Here is a 17,682-nt window from a genome sequence, read left to right on the forward strand (position 1 = left end):
GGCTGGGAGGTTGCCGGTTCAAATCCCGCAGCCGGCAGAGGAATCCCACTCCGCTGGGCCCCTGAGCAAGGCCTTTCACCCCAACTACTCAAGGGGTGCTGTATAAATGGCTGACCCTGCGCTCTGACCCCCAGCTTCTCTCCCTGTCTGTGTGTCTCATGGAGAGCAAGCTGGGGTCTGCAAAGAGACAAATTCCTAATGCAAGAAACTATTCATGGCCAATGAAGTGATCTTCTCTCTTATCTAAGAGCTGGGGTTCCCCGTCCCGTGCCTGGTGACCCCCCCTACACCTGCAGGCTTGCGTTCCAGCCCAGCCCTCGGGGACACAACCAAACCCTTCGTCAGTTCAAGCAGGGGGCTGCCTCAATAGGCGCGGGCTGCAAAGGAATAAGTACAGGTTTATTCCCTGCTGGGGAGAGAAGAAAGGAAGCGCAACGTTTCACACCCGAAGAAGGCTCCACAGCCGAAATGTTTCCTTACTTCTCTTTTCAGCCTGGAATAAACTTTTTACTTCTTCCTTTGCAAACCCTTCATTTACTTCACAGTAACAAGATTCCTTTTTTTTTCTCTCCTTAGCGCGTTGCACAGCGCCCTGGGGTTTGGAAAGGAGCTTTATAAAAACAGACTATCCATAATTACTATTAATAGCGTGATAGTCGGATGAATGCGAAGGGGTTTTGTGAGTTTAATAAAATGCAGGTATCTAATGAAGACCAGCAGGTGTGTCAGCGCAAACACAAGGACGACAGGCTGAGAACAAACGGCACACAGGGAAAAGAACGTTTTAGTGGAAAAAGAAAATCTCTTTTTATTAGAACAGAACTCGGTTAGATCTCTGGGCTTATCTCAAGACGAGACGACGCCTTCCGGACCCCCCTTTCCTGACAGCATCTCCCACCCGGCCAGCATCCTGGAGCTGGGGGTCACAGGCCCCACAGCTCCTCCGCGAGGGCAGGGCGGGTCCTGACAGCAAGGTGGCGCGGCTCCCGTCCTGCAGGGGGCGCCGAGCCTGCGGGGGTGTCCCAGCTCCTGCAGAACTGGGAGGATCTGGTCAAGCAGTCCAATCAAGCCCCTGATTGGTTTAAGTGGTTAAGAGCCGAGCTGGAACGAAAACCTGGTGGCGTCTCGGGCCCTTCAGGACCGGATTGTGATTAGAGAGAAGCAGAGGCAGGGATACAGACAGATCCCATCACTCAGGCAGACCACAGGCGGGGACAGACAAGAGGACAGGTGTCACAGCAAAGACAGAAACAGCCGATAGAGAAAAAGAGAGCTGGAGATCAGACAGATAAACAGATCGGGGAAACGGAAGTGACCGTCATAAAAGACACGCAACATCGACAGAAACGGACAGCACGAGCCGCGATCTCTGCAGAGACGCAGTCAGAAGTTCTGTGCGGTCCGAGTAAGGCATATTAAGGCATCAATATATAATCTCACCATCCGCCATTTTAAATAATCGCATTAAAAAAAACAATCTGTTAAAACTCGTTAATAAGATTTTCTACTTTTAGAGTTCACCAGGAAAAAAAAAATATATATATATATAAAGCAGTGTGTAAATTCTAGTAACCCTACAGTGAGGAAGTGGGATAGAGTTTTGGTTTAGTAACGTAGTTTGTCCTGTACAGTATTAATCCGGCTTATTGGGTATTTGGGAATGTTGGGGGATAAGGAGGCCAGACTGCGTGACCGAACGACTGCAGGGATGGGGGAGGGGGGCGTGCGGCCTGCAGGGGGGGGCAGCTGGTGGAGCATCCGGGTACGGATCAGCCAGGGCCACCGCCTACTCCCCCAGGGCCAAGCTAAGAGCTCTGGCCTCCAGGAGACCCCCACCGCCATCTCCTCTCTTCCCTCGGAATAACAGCGATCCGCGCGACTCAACAGCTGGGCTTCAGCGCGCCCCAAGGCACTTACTGTATGTACGCGATCTGATTGTCTCTTGGATAATAAAGACACATCTCCCCCCTCCTCCCCTTCCAGGAAGAGCTACGATTCAGCATAAAACAGGGGTAAAAACAAACAAAAAAAAATTGCCTGTAAATATATTTTTTAAGGACGCACGTAGGACGATGAGCAGCTGGGTCATAACTACAGCACAGGGCACCTGTGGGCGTAGGTGTGATCAGGCTTGCTCGTTCGATAGTGGCGATGGAGACTCATATTTAATAGAGGAAGGGCTTGCGTCTCACAGTGGATGCAGACATGTGGCGGGCAAGACGTGTCACTCGAGTGGTGAGGAAATCCCACCTCTCAGGCATTCTACCCATCGGGGATACTGGAGAATGGATATATTTCACTGCAGTCTGATCCGCTCCAGGTGTGACAGTGCTGTCAGTCAGACTCCCACTTCACAGCAGACTGATCCGCTCCAGGTGTGACAGTGCTGTCAGTCAGACTCCCAGTGCGCAGCAGACTGATCCGCTCCAGGTGTGACAGTGCTGTCAGACTCCCAGTGCACAGCAGACTGATCCGCTCCAGGTGTGACAGTGCTGCCAATCAGACTCCCAGTGCACCACAGTCTGACCCATTTTCCTTTTTAGAGCGCTATCAATAAGACTCCAATGGGACAGCAGCCTGATCCAGTGCAGGGTTTTTACAATGCTGTCAATCAGAGTCCTGTCGCAGAGATCTGAGCACATTCCCTGCCCGAGTTCACTGCCGTGCGGCGTGCAAAAGTAGGCGTGGACCTGAACGCCGTGGGGCGGGAGAGACACAGCCACACCCACAGACGGGGTCCTGTGCTGTAGTACTCCACCCCCGAGAACCTCCCAGGAGAGGAACGTCCCAGCCCGCTGGTCCCAGGAGGCTGAGAGACGGAACGGGGGGGGAGGGGGTTTCAAAGATGCCCTTAACCTTGAAGAAACAAGGGAACACTTTAAACACCCCCCGACGAGCTCATGAATGAACTCATCGATTAAGAGAGCGTGGGAGGCGAAGGCACTTAACTCTGGCCAGGAGGAGACCATGCCACCCAGCTCAGGCCCCCCCAAAAAAACACCTCAGAAACAATCAGAAAATGTAAAGAAGAAAAAAAAACAACAGTAACCCCCCTCCCCGCCGACTACAAACAAATTAGGAGCAACGCTCAAGATACAAATCCCAACAGCGAGCCCGGGGTTATACACGAGCTTCCTTCAGCTTAAGGGCAGCTTTAAAGACCCCTCCTGTCTCAGGGCGTCCCGTGCGTTCACAGGCACGCGGGTTAGAGCCGGTTCTGCCCCAGTTACGGGCCCACTGCAGTGTACGGACGACGTGGGTCATGGTTCCCTCTCCAAAACCCTTTTGGTCCCAGTGTCAACGCTGCCACCCGGTCAGTCCACACTCTCTCTCCCCCCCCACCTCTGTGTTTCTATGTGGGTTAGTTCATTGTCCTCTCAGTCAGCGCCGCAGTTTGGTCTCCGGAACAGCAGGGGGCGCTGCGCCCAGCAGCAAGGGGGAAGGGGGGGGTTTGCTGGCGGTCAGCCCTGCTCCAGGCTCTCCGCCGCCTGCACCGCGCTGTAGGAGGGCTGGCTGGCCGGCGCCTGGCGGGTGAAGAAGGAGGTGGCTCTCCTGGGCTTCAGGCGCTTGATCTCCTTGCCTGGCGACACACAAGAGCAAGAGGGAGGTGGGGGGGGTGGTTACCCCTGGCCTTCACCCTAACGCGCCCACCCCAGCCGTCATCCATCCACGCGCCTGACCCAGGAAAAGGGTCACGGGGGAGGAGCTGGAGCCTATCCCAGCATGCACCTGGCCCTGGTGTGACCGTCTCCCCACCTCGCGCCCGCTGCTTGCTGGGACAGGCTCCGGCTCCCCCCCCCTTCCACCACCGCGACCCCGATTGGGGAAGAAGCGGGTAAACGCAGCGCCTCCCACCCACAGACCCGCCCGACATCCCCCCACCGCGAGCAAAACCTCCCCGACTCTCGGCCCCCCCCCCATTACCGTCGTCCACGTAGCTGATGGTGTGGAGCCTCTGCACGCGGCTGGACACCACGCTGCTCTGCCTGCGCAGCTTCCCGCGCCGCCCGTCCCCCGCCTGCGCCGCCGCCGCAGCCGGGGGCTGCTGGGAAGGCGGGGCGCCGTCGCCGCCCCCCTCGGGGGCCCCGCCCCCGGCCACGCCCAGCTCCACGCAGTACTCGATCAGCCCGCTCATCAGCTCCGCCTAGTGGGCGGGAAGAGCAACGGCCGGGTGAGGAAGGGATCCGTGCTGCAGCGCGCTCACCTGCACACCTGGCCCTCTGCCATCAGACCGTACAACGCCTCCACCTTGCGTCTGGGCAGAGGCAACATCGACAGTGACCTGTTTCTGGACTGAACGCTTCTACACATCTACTGCTACATCTGTTCTCTTTCTTTTTCTTTTTCCCCGTTTACAACCTTTTTATGTGCAATATCTGCCAGGGACCTGTGCAATACATTATATCTCTATTTACATCCATATCTATATTTATATTCATATGTGTGATACGGTTTTTCTGTTCTAGTTTGTTCTTTGTGTGTCCGGACTGTGAGTAACTCTTGTATTGTATTGTATGTATTGTACTATTGTTATATAATTCGTTACACTGTGGCTGTGTTGTGTTAAGCTGCTGTTGCGCTGCAATTCCCCTCACGGGATCAATAAAGTATCTATCTATCTACACCTGCTGGCCACTGCTGCCACCTAGTGGTTATCTGGGTCATGACTACTCACCGCAGCAGGGCTCCAGGGTCCACAAGACGTCTTGAGACCGAGCATCAGTCTGACACACACACAAGCACTTGACAGTTAAACTACAGCAAGGGCACCACAATGGGGCCAGTAGGGGGCGCTCACCCTGCGGTCTGTGTGGGTCCTGATGCCCCAGTATAGTGACGGGGGACACTAGACTGTAAACAGGCGCCGTCCTTCAGATGAGACGTCAAACCGAGGTCCTGACTCTCTGCGGTCATTAAAAACCCCAGGGTGTCTCTCGAGAAGAGTAGGGGTGTTACCCCAGTGTCCTGGCCAAATTTCCCCCCTGGCCTTCACCCATCATGGCCTCCTGATAACCCCCCTCTCTGAACTGGCTCCATCACTCTGCTCTCCTCCCCACTGAGAGCTGGGGTGTGGGGAGCGGACTGGCGCCTCATCCAGGTGGGGGGACACACTGCTGGGGGTGGAGGGGATCCCCATGACCTGTCCAGAGCTCTGAGTGGGGGGTCCAGAAAAGCGCTATAGGACTGTATTATTATTACACACGGATATAATAATCCGGATAGGCTCTGGCTCGCCCATGATCCTGTACCGGATAACGCTCTTAGGAAACGGATGGATGAAGGCTAGGCTCCCTGTATGAGCGTCACGGAAGACCACCAGCCCGCCCAGCCCCCCGGTACACAGTGCGGCGGCCCTGTACACCCACCTGCTTGGAGTAGATCTTCAGGAGCCTGTTGACGGGGGTCCCAGCCTCCTCCCCGTCGAACTCCAGCCACAGGACGTGGGAGTCGCCCTCCTCCTCCGGGTAGGTGTGGTCCCAGGACAGCTCGCGGAAATGCAGCCCCAGCAAGACGAACTGTCGGGAGGCGGGGAGGCGACACGGGGGGGGGTCAGGGCGCGGGAGGCGGGGCGGGCCGACAGCAACCGAGCCGAGCCGAGCCGGTGGTCCGTCTCCCCTCCCGGCGAGACCAGCGGCAGAAGGCCCCTCTACAGACAGTGCCGAGGAAGGGGGGGAGCACCCCCAGGAGCTCCGTGGGGAGGGAGGGAGGGAGGAAGGACCCCCCCCCCTCACCCCCCATGGACTAGTTCTAGCGAACCCCTTCCCGAGTCCTCACCTTCTCCTTGGGGTCCATGACGTACACCCCCTCCAGGCTGACCGCCACGGACACGGTCTTCCGGCCGCTGCGCTGCAGGATCCCCTGGGCGGGCTTGTCGATCTCGCCGGAGAAAAACGCGCACCTGCAGGAGGAGACGGCCACGGTAACGACTCGAGGCACCCCGGAGAGAGAGAGAGAGAGAGAGAGAGAGAGGGAGAGAGAGAGAGGAGGGGGGAAGGAGGCAGGGAGAGAGAGAGAGAGAGGAGGGGGGAAGGAGGCAGGGAGAGGGGGAGAGAGAGAGAGAGAGGGAGAGAGAGAGAGAGAGGAGGGGGGAAGGAGGCAGGGAGAGGGGGAGAGAGAGAGGAGGGGGGAAGGAGGCAGGGAGAGAGAGGGAGAGGGAGAGGGGGAGAGAAGGAGGCAGGGAGAGAGAGGAGAGAGGAAGGAGGCAGGGAGAGAGAGAGAGAGAGAGGAGGGGGGAAGGAGGCAGGGAGAGGGGGAGAGAGAGAGGAGGGGGGAAGGAGGCAGGGAGAGGGGGAGAGAGAGAGGAGGGGGGAAGGAGGCAGGGAGAGAGAGAGAGAGGAGGGGGGAAGGAGGCAGGGAGAGGGGGAGAGAGAGAGGAGGGGGGAAGGAGGCAGGGAGAGAGAGGGAGAGGGAGAGGGGGAGAGAAGGAGGCAGGGAGAGAGAGGAGAGAGGAAGGAGGCAGGGAGAGAGAGAGAGAGAGAGGAGGGGGGAAGGAGGCAGGGAGAGGGGGAGAGAGAGAGGAGGGGGGAAGGAGGCAGGGAGAGGGGGAGAGAGAGAGGAGGGGGGAAGGAGGCAGGGAGAGAGAGGGAGAGGGAGAGGGGGAGGGAAGGAGGCAGGGAGAGAGAGGGAGAGGGAGAGGGGGAGAGAAGGAGGCAGGGAGAGAGAGGAGAGAGGAAGGAGGCAGGGAGAGAGAGAGAGAGAGGAGGGGGGAAGGAGGCAGGGAGAGGGGGAGAGAGAGAGGAGGGGGGAAGGAGGCAGGGAGAGGGGGAGAGAGAGAGGAGGGGGGAAGGAGGCAGGGAGGGAGAGGGAGAGGGAGAGGGGGAGAGAAGGAGGCAGGGAGAGGGGGAGAGAGAGAGAGAGGAAGGAGGCAGGGAGAGAGAGAGAGAGGAGGGGGGAAGGAGGCAGGGAGAGAGAGGAGAGAGGGAGAGGGGGAGAGAAGGAGGCAGGGAGAGAGGAGAGAGAGGGAGAGAGAAGGGGAAGGAGGCAGGGAGAGAGAGAGAAGGGGAAGGAGGCAGGGAGAGAGAGAGAAAGGGAAGGAGGCAGGGAGAGAGAGAGAAGGGGAAGGAGGCAGGGAGAGAGAGAGAGAGAAGGAGAAGGAGGCAGGGGAGAGAGAGAGAGAGAAGGAGAAGGAGGCAGGGAGAGAGAGAGAGAGAAGGAGAAGGAGGCAGGGAGAGAGAGAGAGAGAAGGAGGCAGGGAGAGAGAGAGAGAGAAGAAGGCAGGGAGAGGGGGAGAGAGAAGAAGGCAGGGAGAGGGGGAGAGAGAAGGAGGCAGGGAGAGGGGGAGAGAGAAGGAGAGAGAGAGAAGGAGCCAGGGAGGGGGGGGGAGGAGACAGAGAGAGAGAAGGAGGCAGGGGGGGGGAGAGAAAGGGAGGGGGGGCGGGGGGAGAGGACACTGACCCGTAGTAAGGCAGCGTGTGGCAGACGCGCAGGTACTCGCGGAGCAGCGCAGTGTCCCCGGGGCCCCGGGCCCCGTCCTCGCTGCTGGCGCGGCGGTACTCCTCCAGCAGCCCCTGCTCCAGCCCGTGCCGCGCCCCCCGCCCCCGCAGCGCCCCCAGCAGGCCCCCGCCGCGGCACACGTGGGCCGGCAGGAAAGACGACAGCTTCTTCTCCCTGGGAGCCGCAGAGAGGGGCGGAGATGGAGGACGAGGAGCGGTCAGCTGGCTGGGCAGTGCTTCACGGTCCGCCGGCCGGTCAGTTGGTGTGTCACTTTAGCGTATTGGTCAGTTCGTGTGTCACAGTCAGCCGGTCGGTCAGTTGGTGTGTCACGGTCAGCTGGACGGTCAGTTGGTGTGTCATGGTCAGCCGGTCGGTCAGTTGGTGTGTCACGGTCAGCTGGACGGTCAGTTGGTGTGTCATGGTCAGCCGGTCGGTCAGTTGGTGTGTCACGGTCAGCTGGACGGTCAGTTGGTGTGTCACGGTCAGCGTATTGGTCAGTTGGTGTGTCAGGGTCAGCGTATTGGTCAGTTGGTGTGTCAGGGTCTGCTGGACGGTCAGTTGGTGTGTCACGGTCAGCCGGTCGGTCAGTTGGTGTGTCACGGTCAGCTGGACGGTCAGTTGGTGTGTCATGGTCAGCCGGTCGGTCAGTTGGTGTGTCACGGTCTGCTGGACGGTCAGTTGGTGTGTCTTGATCAGTGTATTGGTCAGTTGGTGTGTCAGGGTCAGCGTATTGGTCAGTTGGTGTGTCACGGTCAGCCGGCCAGTCAGTTGGTGTGTCACGGTCAGCTGGACGGTCAGTTGGTGTGTCACGGTCAGCTGGACGGTCAGTTGGTGTGTCACGGTCAGCGTATTGGTCAGTTGGTGTGTCAGGGTCAGCGTATTGGTCAGTTGGTGTGTCAGGGTCAGCCGGTCGGTCAGTTGGTGTGTCTTGATCAGTGTATTGGTCAGTTGGTGTGTCAGGGTCAGCGTATTGGTCAGTTGGTGTGTCACGGTCAGCCGGCCAGTCAGTTGGTGTGTCACGGTCAGCTGGACGGTCAGTTGGTGTGTCACGGTCAGCTGGACGGTCAGTTGGTGTGTCGCGGTCAGCGTATTGGTCAGTTGGTGTGTCAGGTCAGCGTATTGGTCAGTTGGTGTGTCAGGGTCTGCTGGACGGTCAGTTGGTGTGTCACGGTCAGCCGGCCGGTCAGTTGGTGTGTCAGGGTCAGCCGGCCGGTCAGTTGGTGTGTCAGGGTCAGGAGGACGGTCAGTTGGTGTGTCACTTTAGCGTACTGGTCAGTTGGTGTGTCAGGGTCAGCCTGCCGGTCAGTTGGTGTGTCACGGTCAGCTGGACACTCAGTTGGTGTGTCACAGTCAGCTGGACGGTCAGTTGGTGTGTCATGGTCAGCGTATTGGTCAGTTGGTGTGTCACGGTCAGCTGGACGGTCAGTTGGTGTGTCATGGTCAGCGTATTGGTCAGTTGGTGTGTCACGGTCAGCTGGACGGTCAGTTGGTGTGTCTTGGTCAGCGTACTGGTGTGTCACGGTCAGCCTGCCGGTCAGTTGGTGTGTCAGGGTCAGCCGGCCGGTCAGTTGGTGTGTCACGGTCAGCCGGTCGGTCAGTTGGTGTATCACGGTCTGCTGGCCGGTCAGTTGGTGTGTCTTGGTCAGTGTATTGGTCAGTTGGTGTGTCATGGTCAGCCGGCCGGTCAGTTGGTGTGTCACGGTCAGCTGGACGGTCAGTTGGTGTGTCAGGGTCAGCTGGACGGTCAGTTGGTGTGTCACGGTCAGCCGGCCGGTCAGTTGGTGTGTCACGGTCAGCTGGACGGTCAGTTGGTGTGTCAGGGTCAGCTGGATGGTCAGTTGGTGTGTCAGGGTCAGCGTATTGGTCAGTTGGTGTGTCAGGGTCAGCCGGCCGGTCAGTTGGTGTGTCACGGTCAGCTGGACGGTCAGTTGGTGTGTCACGGTCAGCGTACTGGTCAGTTGGTGTGTCAGGGTCAGCCGGCCGGTCAGTTGGTGTGTCAGGGTCAGCGTATTGGTCAATTGGTGTGTCAGGGTCAGCCGGATGGTCAGTTGGTGTGTCTTGGTCAGTGTATTGGTCAGTTGGTGTGTCAGGGTCAGCCGGCCGGTCAGTTGGTGTGTCAGGGTCAGTGTATTGGTCAGTGGGTGTGTCAGGGTCAGCCGGCCGGCCGTGTGCTCTCTCAGCAAGAGGACGACGGGCACCGTACCTCAGCGGGCTGGCGGCGGCGGCGGCGGGGCCGTCCTGGGGGGGCCCCAGCTCCAGCCGGCACACCAGGCCCCCCAGCCGCTGCCACTCGGGCGGGTCGCAGGGGTACCGGCCAGCCAGGACGTGGCACCGCGCCTCCTCGTACAGCAGCCTCAGCACCGCCTCGTCCTGCAGCTGCAGGCGAGAGGACGGCCGCAGTCACCTCACACAGCACCGCCCTGGAGACTGCCTCCCCCCCGGGACAGGACCCCCCTCACTGACACTCCCCCCCGAGACAGAACCCCCCCCTCACTGACACTCCCCCCCGAGACAGGACCCCCCTCCTCACTGACACTCCCCCCCGAGACAGAACCCCCCCTCCTCACTGACACTCCCCCCCGGGACAGAACCACCCCTCCTCACTGACACTCCCCCCCGGGACAGAACCCCCCCTCCTCACTGACACTCCCCCCCGGGACAGAACCCCCCCCCCCCTCACTGACACTCCCCCCCAGGACAGAACCCCCCCTCCTCACTGACACTCCCCCCCGGGACAGAACCCCTCCTCACTGACACTCCCCCCCGGGACAGAACCCCCCCTCCTCACTGACACTCCCCCCCGGGACAGGACCCCCCCCACTGACACTCCCCCCCGGGACAGAACCCCCCTCCTCACTGACACTCCCCCCCAGGACAGGACCCCCCCCACTGACACTCCCCCCCGAGACAGAACCCCCCCCGTCACTGACACTCCCCTCCGAGACAGAACCCCCCTCCTCACTGACACTCCCCCCCGGGACAGAACCCCCCTCCTCACTGACACTCCCCCCCAGGAGAGAACCCCCCTCCTCACTGACACTCCCCCCCGGGACAGAACCCCCCTCCTCCTCACTGACACTCCCCCCCGGGACAGAACCCCCCTCCTCCTCACTGACACTCCCCCCCGGGACAGAACCCCCCCCCCTCACTGACACTCCCCCCCGGGACAGAACCCCCCTCCTCACTGACACTCCCCCCCAGGAGAGAACCCCCCTCCTCACTGACACTCCCCCCCAGGAGAGAACCCCCCTCCTCACTGACACTCCCCCCCGGGACAGAACCCCCCCTCACTGACACTCCCCCCCGGGACAGAACCCCCCTCCTCACTGACACTCCCCCCCGGGACAGGACCCCCCCCCCTCCTCACTGACACTCCCCCCCGGGACAGAACCCCCCCTCACTGACACTCCCCCCCGAGACAGAACCCCCCTCCTCACTGACACTCCCCCCCGGGACAGAACCCCCCCCCTCACTGACACTCCCCCCCGGGACAGAACCCCCCTCCTCACTGACACTCCCCCCCGGGACAGAACCCCCCTCCTCACTGACACTCCCCCCCGGGACAGAACCCCCCTCCTCACTGACACTCCCCCCCAGGACAGAACTCCCCCTCACTGACACTCCCCCCCGGGACAGAACCCCCCCCCTCACTGACACTCCCCCCCGGGACAGAACCCCCCTCCTCACTGACACTCCCCCCCGGGACAGAACCCCCCTCCTCCTCACTGACACTCCCCCCCAGGACAGAACTCCCCTCTCCTCACCCGCCTGCTTTGAATGTTCTGGGATAGAACACAGCTACCAGGCTTGTGACAAACACAACACCACCACCCCCCCCAGCCCCAGCGTGCCGACTGTGTGCGTGTGCGTGTGCGTGACGCGATCCGAAGAAGCGATCCGACCTGCAGCTCCTTGGCCTTTGGGAAAAACACGTTCCTCCTGTACTGCAGGCAGGGCTCATCTGGGGGGACAACAGGAGCAGAGGGGCTCAGGAACTGCAGCTCAGAGAGACGGGCCGACAGTGAACACACAGACAGACAGACCAGGCAGGTCTAGTGGGAGAGACGTTTAAGGAAAACCAGAAGGTGGATGGTGGTGGACCAGCAGGGGGCGCACTTTTCTCTGCACCTCAGTTTTGCTCTACTTGGTGGTTCAAGATCTGTAAGAGCAGGCGTGTTAACATCAGTGCCTTGGATAAACTCAACTAGAGTCTTCCCTTTAAGCGATCCTAATCCCGGAGAGGATAAGTTCCATCCACCCATTTTCCAACTGCTTTATCCGGCCCCTATTTATCAAGGTCGCGGGGGAGCTGGACCCTATCCCAGCAAGCAACGGGCGCAAGGCGGGCTACACCCTGGATGTGACACCAGTCCATCACAGGACACACACACTCACACCGGAGCCAGTTTCCCCAGAAGCCCGTTGACCCACCAGCATGTCTTTGGATTGTGGGCGGAAACCCACACAAACCCAGGGAGAACATGCAAACTCCACACAGACAGCACCCTGGGTCTGGAGGGCTCACCTTGGGCGATCTCTTCCTCAGGAGCCTCGGTGAAACGGTACAGGAGATCCGGCCACTGGCGGCAGACCTTGTAGGGCTGGTGCTTCGGTTTCAGCTGCAGCTCTGCGGAAAGACGCGTCAGGGGTCAGGGGTCAGGGGTCAGGGGTCAGGGGTCAGGGGACTGAAATCACGCTGTCAGACAGAGAGAGTGACTGGCCCAGGAAGAAGCAGTCAGATCGCGTGAAAGGCGTCACACGGTCATCAAGAAGAGCACGTGCAGAAGGACAGCAGTGAAAGACATTCGCAGGGGTCAAGGGTCGGGGGTCGGGGGTCAGGATGAGCGGCTGCACACACACGCTGTCGGTCAGAGAGAAGGGTCAGAGGGGGAGCGGCGAGGCTGTGTGGAGCGAGCCGCAGTACCCAGCAGAGGCGAGCTGAGCCAGAAGGCGAAGGCGTCCTGGGCGGTTTCGGGGAGCTGGAGCGCCTCTCGCACGGTGCGCCCCAGATCCTGCGCAGACACCGAGGGCAGGCTCTCCACGGTCAGCTGGACCGCCGTGTCGTTGACCAGGTACACCAGCACCTCCAGGGCTGAGGAGGGACAGAGCAGAGCGGGCCGTTATCTCACCCCCCCCCACACAGAGGAGGGGGGTTCTGTCCCGGGGGGAAGTGTCAGTGAGCCTGGGGGGCTACACTAGACTCAGGGGGCTCAGGAGCCCCTGGATCTCACTCACTTCCTCTTACCAGCCCAGCTGGGAGATGTGCTCTGCAGGCAGGTTCAGGACATAAGAAACAAGTCCTGAGTTTATTCCATTGCTGAAAAGATCAAAAAAAGAAGACAACGTTCAAGCGGTGGAGCCTTCTTCAGGTGCGGAGGAGGGCTCCCCGGCCGAAACGTTGCGTTTTCTTTCTTCTCTCTTCAGCAATGGGAAAAAAACTTAACTTGTTCCTGTGGGGCCCACGCCTGCCGACGCAGCTGAACTACTTCGGGGTAAAAGGACTTATTAACACCACACAAACCCCAAGCTCAAATCAAACAAAAACGTGAAGTGGACGATGTACACCCAGGTGTCCAAAATGAAGCAGGTCAAAACTGTGGGGGGAAAGAAGATGAGTTCTATTCCGCTTGACTGTAGGCGGTCTCACCCCACGCGCAGGTGGAGGGAGCTCAGGGTCACTGCGTGAGAGGTGCTCGTGACCGTCAGTGTCTGCACTGGCCTTCCACACTGCTTGTGCGATGGCGGTGTCTCTTGTGCGCCCAACGCTCTGCTGGTTACCTTCACCACCCTGCCCAGGCGGCTCGTATCGTCTGCCGGGCGAAGGCTACCGAACCAGGACGGGCAGAGACGGACAGAGGGAGCGGGCGAGACGGGGAGGGGGGGGGGGGTGGGCTGCAGGACTGACCACGGATCCCGGCCGACGAGACGCTGCCCCTCTGGGAAGGCTCCGACGGCTCCGAGGGAACTCCCGACTCCGTGCCCTCCATCTGCAAGAGGGAAGCAGGCTCAGGCATCCGGGGGGCACGCGTGGCCCCGATCCTCTTCGGGAGTCACGGAGCCATCCGCATCGAACCCCGAGCCCTGCGCGGCCATTTCAACTGCAGCACAGCAACCTGCACCCCCACAGGCTCGCATCTGGGACCCCACTCCAGAGCACAAGAGACGCTGATCGACCACGCTCTCTAGAGCGCAAAGACACCATAAAACAGCCTAACACCGCCATCCACTAACCCACACAATTATCCATACAGAGCAATACCGCCATCCACTAACCCACACAATAATCCATACAGAGCAATACCGCCATCCACAATTCCAGATAATTATCCATACAGAGCAATACCGCCATCCACTAACCCACACAATTATCCATACAGAGCAATACCGCCATCCGTAATTCCACACAATTATCCATACAGAGCAATACCGCCATCCACTAACCCACACAATTATCCATACAGAGCAATACCGCCATCCACAATTCCCGACAATAATCCATACAGAGCAATACCGCCATCCATAATTCCCGACAATAATCCATACAGAGCAATACCGTCATCCACAATTCCAGACAATAATCCATACAGAGCAATACCGCCATCCACTAACCCACACAATTATCCATACAGAGCAATACCGCCATCCACAATTCCAGACAATAATCCATACAGAGCAATACCGCCATCCATAATTCCAGATAATAATCTACACAGAGCAATACCGCCATCCACAATTCCAGACAATAATCCATACAGAGCAATACCGCCATCCATAATTCCAGATAATAATCTACACAGAGCAATACTGTAACCTATAATATCACATAATAATCTACACAGAACAATACCGCCATCTATAATTCCAGACAATTATCTACACAGAGCAATACTGTAATCTATAATATCACATAATAATCTACACAGAGCAATACCGTTATCTATAATCCCACACAATAATCTATACAAAGCAATACCGTTATCTAAAATCACATACAAAAATCTTCAGTGTGCAGAGTAATATTGTCATCTACAATCCCACACAATAACCTACTGTGGTCACAGTGACCTACAGCAGTGCTACCCCAAGTGCTGTAGGATACCTCAGTGACCCAGAATTACACTTTAAATCGCTTAGTCTAACACACCAATTCAATTTAAACTACACACGGCGGTCCGCAGAGATTCCGAATGATCTACGTCTATTAGACAAGTAGCCAGCAGCCAAATCACCCTGCAGCTGCTGCTGGCAGCCTGTGGAAGCTGACCAGGGAGATGGGAGACTCCTGGGAGAGCTGAGCCTGCTGCTGGAAGAGGTGTTAGTGGGGACCAGTAGGGGGCGCTCACCCTGCGGTCTGTGTGGGTCCTAATGCCCCAGTCCAGCGATGAGGGCACTATATATTGGAGTTAGGGAACAGGGGGTCATTAAGACAACGCACGCAATCACAGGTCGAGTCGCGGGGGTGTTTTTAGGCGTCACACCCACGCCAGACCAATCCACGGACACGACTCCCAACGCACTTTTTCCTCCTTCAGGGTGGCTCAACCGGACTGATAGCGGGGAACTTTGTCAGCAATGACTTCTGCTACGAGTCCCTGATAGATATACCGCACACACATATACACACACACCGTACGAGACTACTGTCCGAAACGCACACCCGTTCTGATCACGCCCGGATTACCAGCCAGCGGGGTAAAAATCTGCTGGGATACAGGTGGCGGCGGGTACAGGGTACGAGTTGCCAGGAAATGTCACCACCTCTCGCTCACAAACAAACCGGCTCCCATCTGCAAGCCTTCTGACCAGAAAGGCGGACGACAGACTAAAAATGCCGGACATGTCAGCGACTGGAGAAAAACCGAGTTCTCGACGTGCTTGCATTTTTTTTCCCTCCCCTCTCTTAAACTGTCAAGGGTTTGGAAAAGCTCCTTTTGAAAGGCGCTATAGAAAGAGGTCGTCGCTATCCACTGCGCTTTGAACCCCCCGTTACTATTTCGCAGGGGAAGAGGGGGGCTCCGAGTGTGAGAGATCAGCGGGAGGTGAAGGGGTAACGTCTTCCGCCATTATTTCCTTTTTATATATAAAATCGACACACACGAAATTAAGCTCAAACTTGAAGGCAGGTTTCCTCTTCCCCGCCCCCGGACTGACCCTTCACCCACCTGCTCGTTCGGGTCCCGGCTTCCTGCTGTCTTCACGAAGGAAGATCAACCATGAGAACCAGGGGAGAAGAAAACAAAAATTCAACTTGATCAATTAGGACGGCAACGACGCCTTGCGGTATTATTGACACCCTGGCGGCGGCGGCTCCTCCCTGACCCGGAAGCAGTAGGGGGAGACAGAGCGCGCGGACACCCCCCCCTCCCTCCTCTGCGGAGCGGCCGCGAGACGTCGACTTCCTGTCGCGGCTGGGCTCGCGGACCGGCTGGAGTGGTGGCGCTTATGTCGTCCACGTTTGTTTGTTTTGTTTTGTTTTGTTTTTGTAGACTTTTACACTTCTTGCGCCGTTTTGAATTCTCGCAGAGAGGCGCGGGTCGTGAGGGTTGACGGTCGTCGACCCGCCCGCCTGACGTCTTTATTCGCAGAGACTCGCAGTCGGTGGATTGTGAATTTTCTCAACAGATGCCACAGTCGCAAGTGAATGTGTGTCACTCAAGGAAATTTCCGTTCATATAGCCTATGCCACCCCAATCTGACCAGATTGACCTGGGCCAGTGCCACACCTATGGACATGGTGAAGGCTCGGCTGCAGATGGTCAGCGGTACCGCGGCATCCTGCACTGCATCATGGACAGCGTGAGGGCCGAGGGCGTGACCGTGCTCTTCAGGGGACTCTGGCTCAACAGCCTGAGGGCGTTTCCTGTCAACGCCATCACCTTCCTGAGCTACAAGAGCCTGGTGCGAGCTCTGACATCATCAGACCCCACCTGCTCGGGACCCTGACCTCATCCGACCCCCCCAGTGCTGACATCATCGGACTTCAACTGCGCTAAACCATGACATCATGAAACACTGACTGACGAGCCCTGACATCATCAGACACAGCCTGAAGGAGCATACCTCCGTCCGCCTGCTGTGACATCATCACCATTAGAGCAGTGACATCACTACCTCCTGAGAAGCCTTTGGCTTCAAGCTGAAATAACTTCCTGTCCCGAAAGGAGGAAGGAGACTTACACACCAGCTGTCTCTTGGCTGAGCTGAGGTGTGATCACAGCACGCTCTTTCAAAAACTGATCTGGATGATCTGATCTGAAGTTTGCCAATTGATCTTAATTTACCTGGCTATCACTGTATTGTACTGTTTTGCAATTTTGGGGTTTAAAAGCAGCAGTAGATGTGAGTCTCTGTGCAAGTCGTGGAATTGAGTCTAGGACCTGGGCAGTTGACCTTGACTCTCCCATTCCACGCCATTAAAGGACTTCCATCCTTCCAATACCTTAATTACTTAATTGATCCTTAATTGATTAATTGGCACAGGCACTGAAGATAACCTGGAGCAAAGCCTCAGGAACAGAACAGAATGGGAGAAGCAAGGTCCCCTTCCCCCTGGTCTAGCGTGCTGTAGCACTGGGTGAGACCATGGTAAAAACATGGTAAACCCACTGGGGATAACCCACAAGCAAAAGGGTGGAGGAGTAGAAAGTAGAGACAAAAAAGATAGAGGGGAACCTAATCGTGGGGACCCAGGTGCTCTGTCTCCAATGTGGTGACCCCGAAGTGTCCCTAAGAGAGGGTCCCGTCTGCTAAACAAATGTGGGGTCACCCCCTACCCCACCCCCACCTCCAGGACCTTTCTCACTGCTCAGCAGATCAGCGATCCGAGCAACCAGTCGTTTCTCAGAGGAGCCACTGGAATCTTCTTCAGCAACAGGGCAGGCAGTGGAGGGGGGGGGGGGACTTGTTCCACACACCCACCCCCCTTTGTGTAAACAAATGCCTCCAGTCTCGGTCTCTGAGGTACAAGTGAGAGGAGGCAGTTAGGCCCACCCAGCTCATTGCGTTGTAATGGAAAGGAGATTGATTCTTAATTAGTCACTTGTTGGCTTTTCTCAATAAACCTATAATGCCGATCACCTTTTGGATTTTGTCATCTCCTCCGTTCAAGGTGACGGCAGTATGTTTCTCTTCAGCCCATCTGGCCCGTTTCCCAGTTTGTAATGAATTGATCTGAAGATCTCATGCCATTGGTTCTTGAGAAAGACCAGGACATCAGCTTCAACAGGACGGCTGGGCCACCTGTTCCAC

At 57.9% G+C, this 17,682-nt stretch overlaps 1 protein-coding gene across 1 annotated transcript; it reads right to left on the reverse strand.

Annotated features, from left to right (window-relative positions):
- Nucleotides 1–782: 782 nt before the first annotated feature.
- On the reverse strand, nt 783–15,770 carry frmd8 (FERM domain containing 8). Its single transcript, XM_088609455.1, has 11 exons — nt 15,597–15,770; nt 13,340–13,421; nt 12,359–12,526; nt 11,960–12,061; nt 11,337–11,395; nt 9,638–9,810; nt 7,396–7,608; nt 5,776–5,899; nt 5,367–5,516; nt 3,925–4,144; nt 783–3,580 (listed from the first exon to the last, which is right to left on the reverse strand). The coding sequence occupies exons 2-11, from the start codon at nt 13,419–13,421 to the stop codon at nt 3,462–3,464; spliced, it is 1,410 nt and encodes a 469-aa protein (XP_088465581.1). The 5' UTR covers nt 15,597–15,770; the 3' UTR covers nt 783–3,461.
- Nucleotides 15,771–17,682: the final 1,912 nt, after the last annotated feature.

This window comes from Lepisosteus platostomus, chromosome 16, assembly GCF_059453375.1.
Source record: "Lepisosteus platostomus isolate fLepPlt1 chromosome 16, fLepPlt1.hap1, whole genome shotgun sequence".
Classification (NCBI taxonomy): Eukaryota; Metazoa; Chordata; class Actinopteri; order Semionotiformes; family Lepisosteidae; genus Lepisosteus; species Lepisosteus platostomus.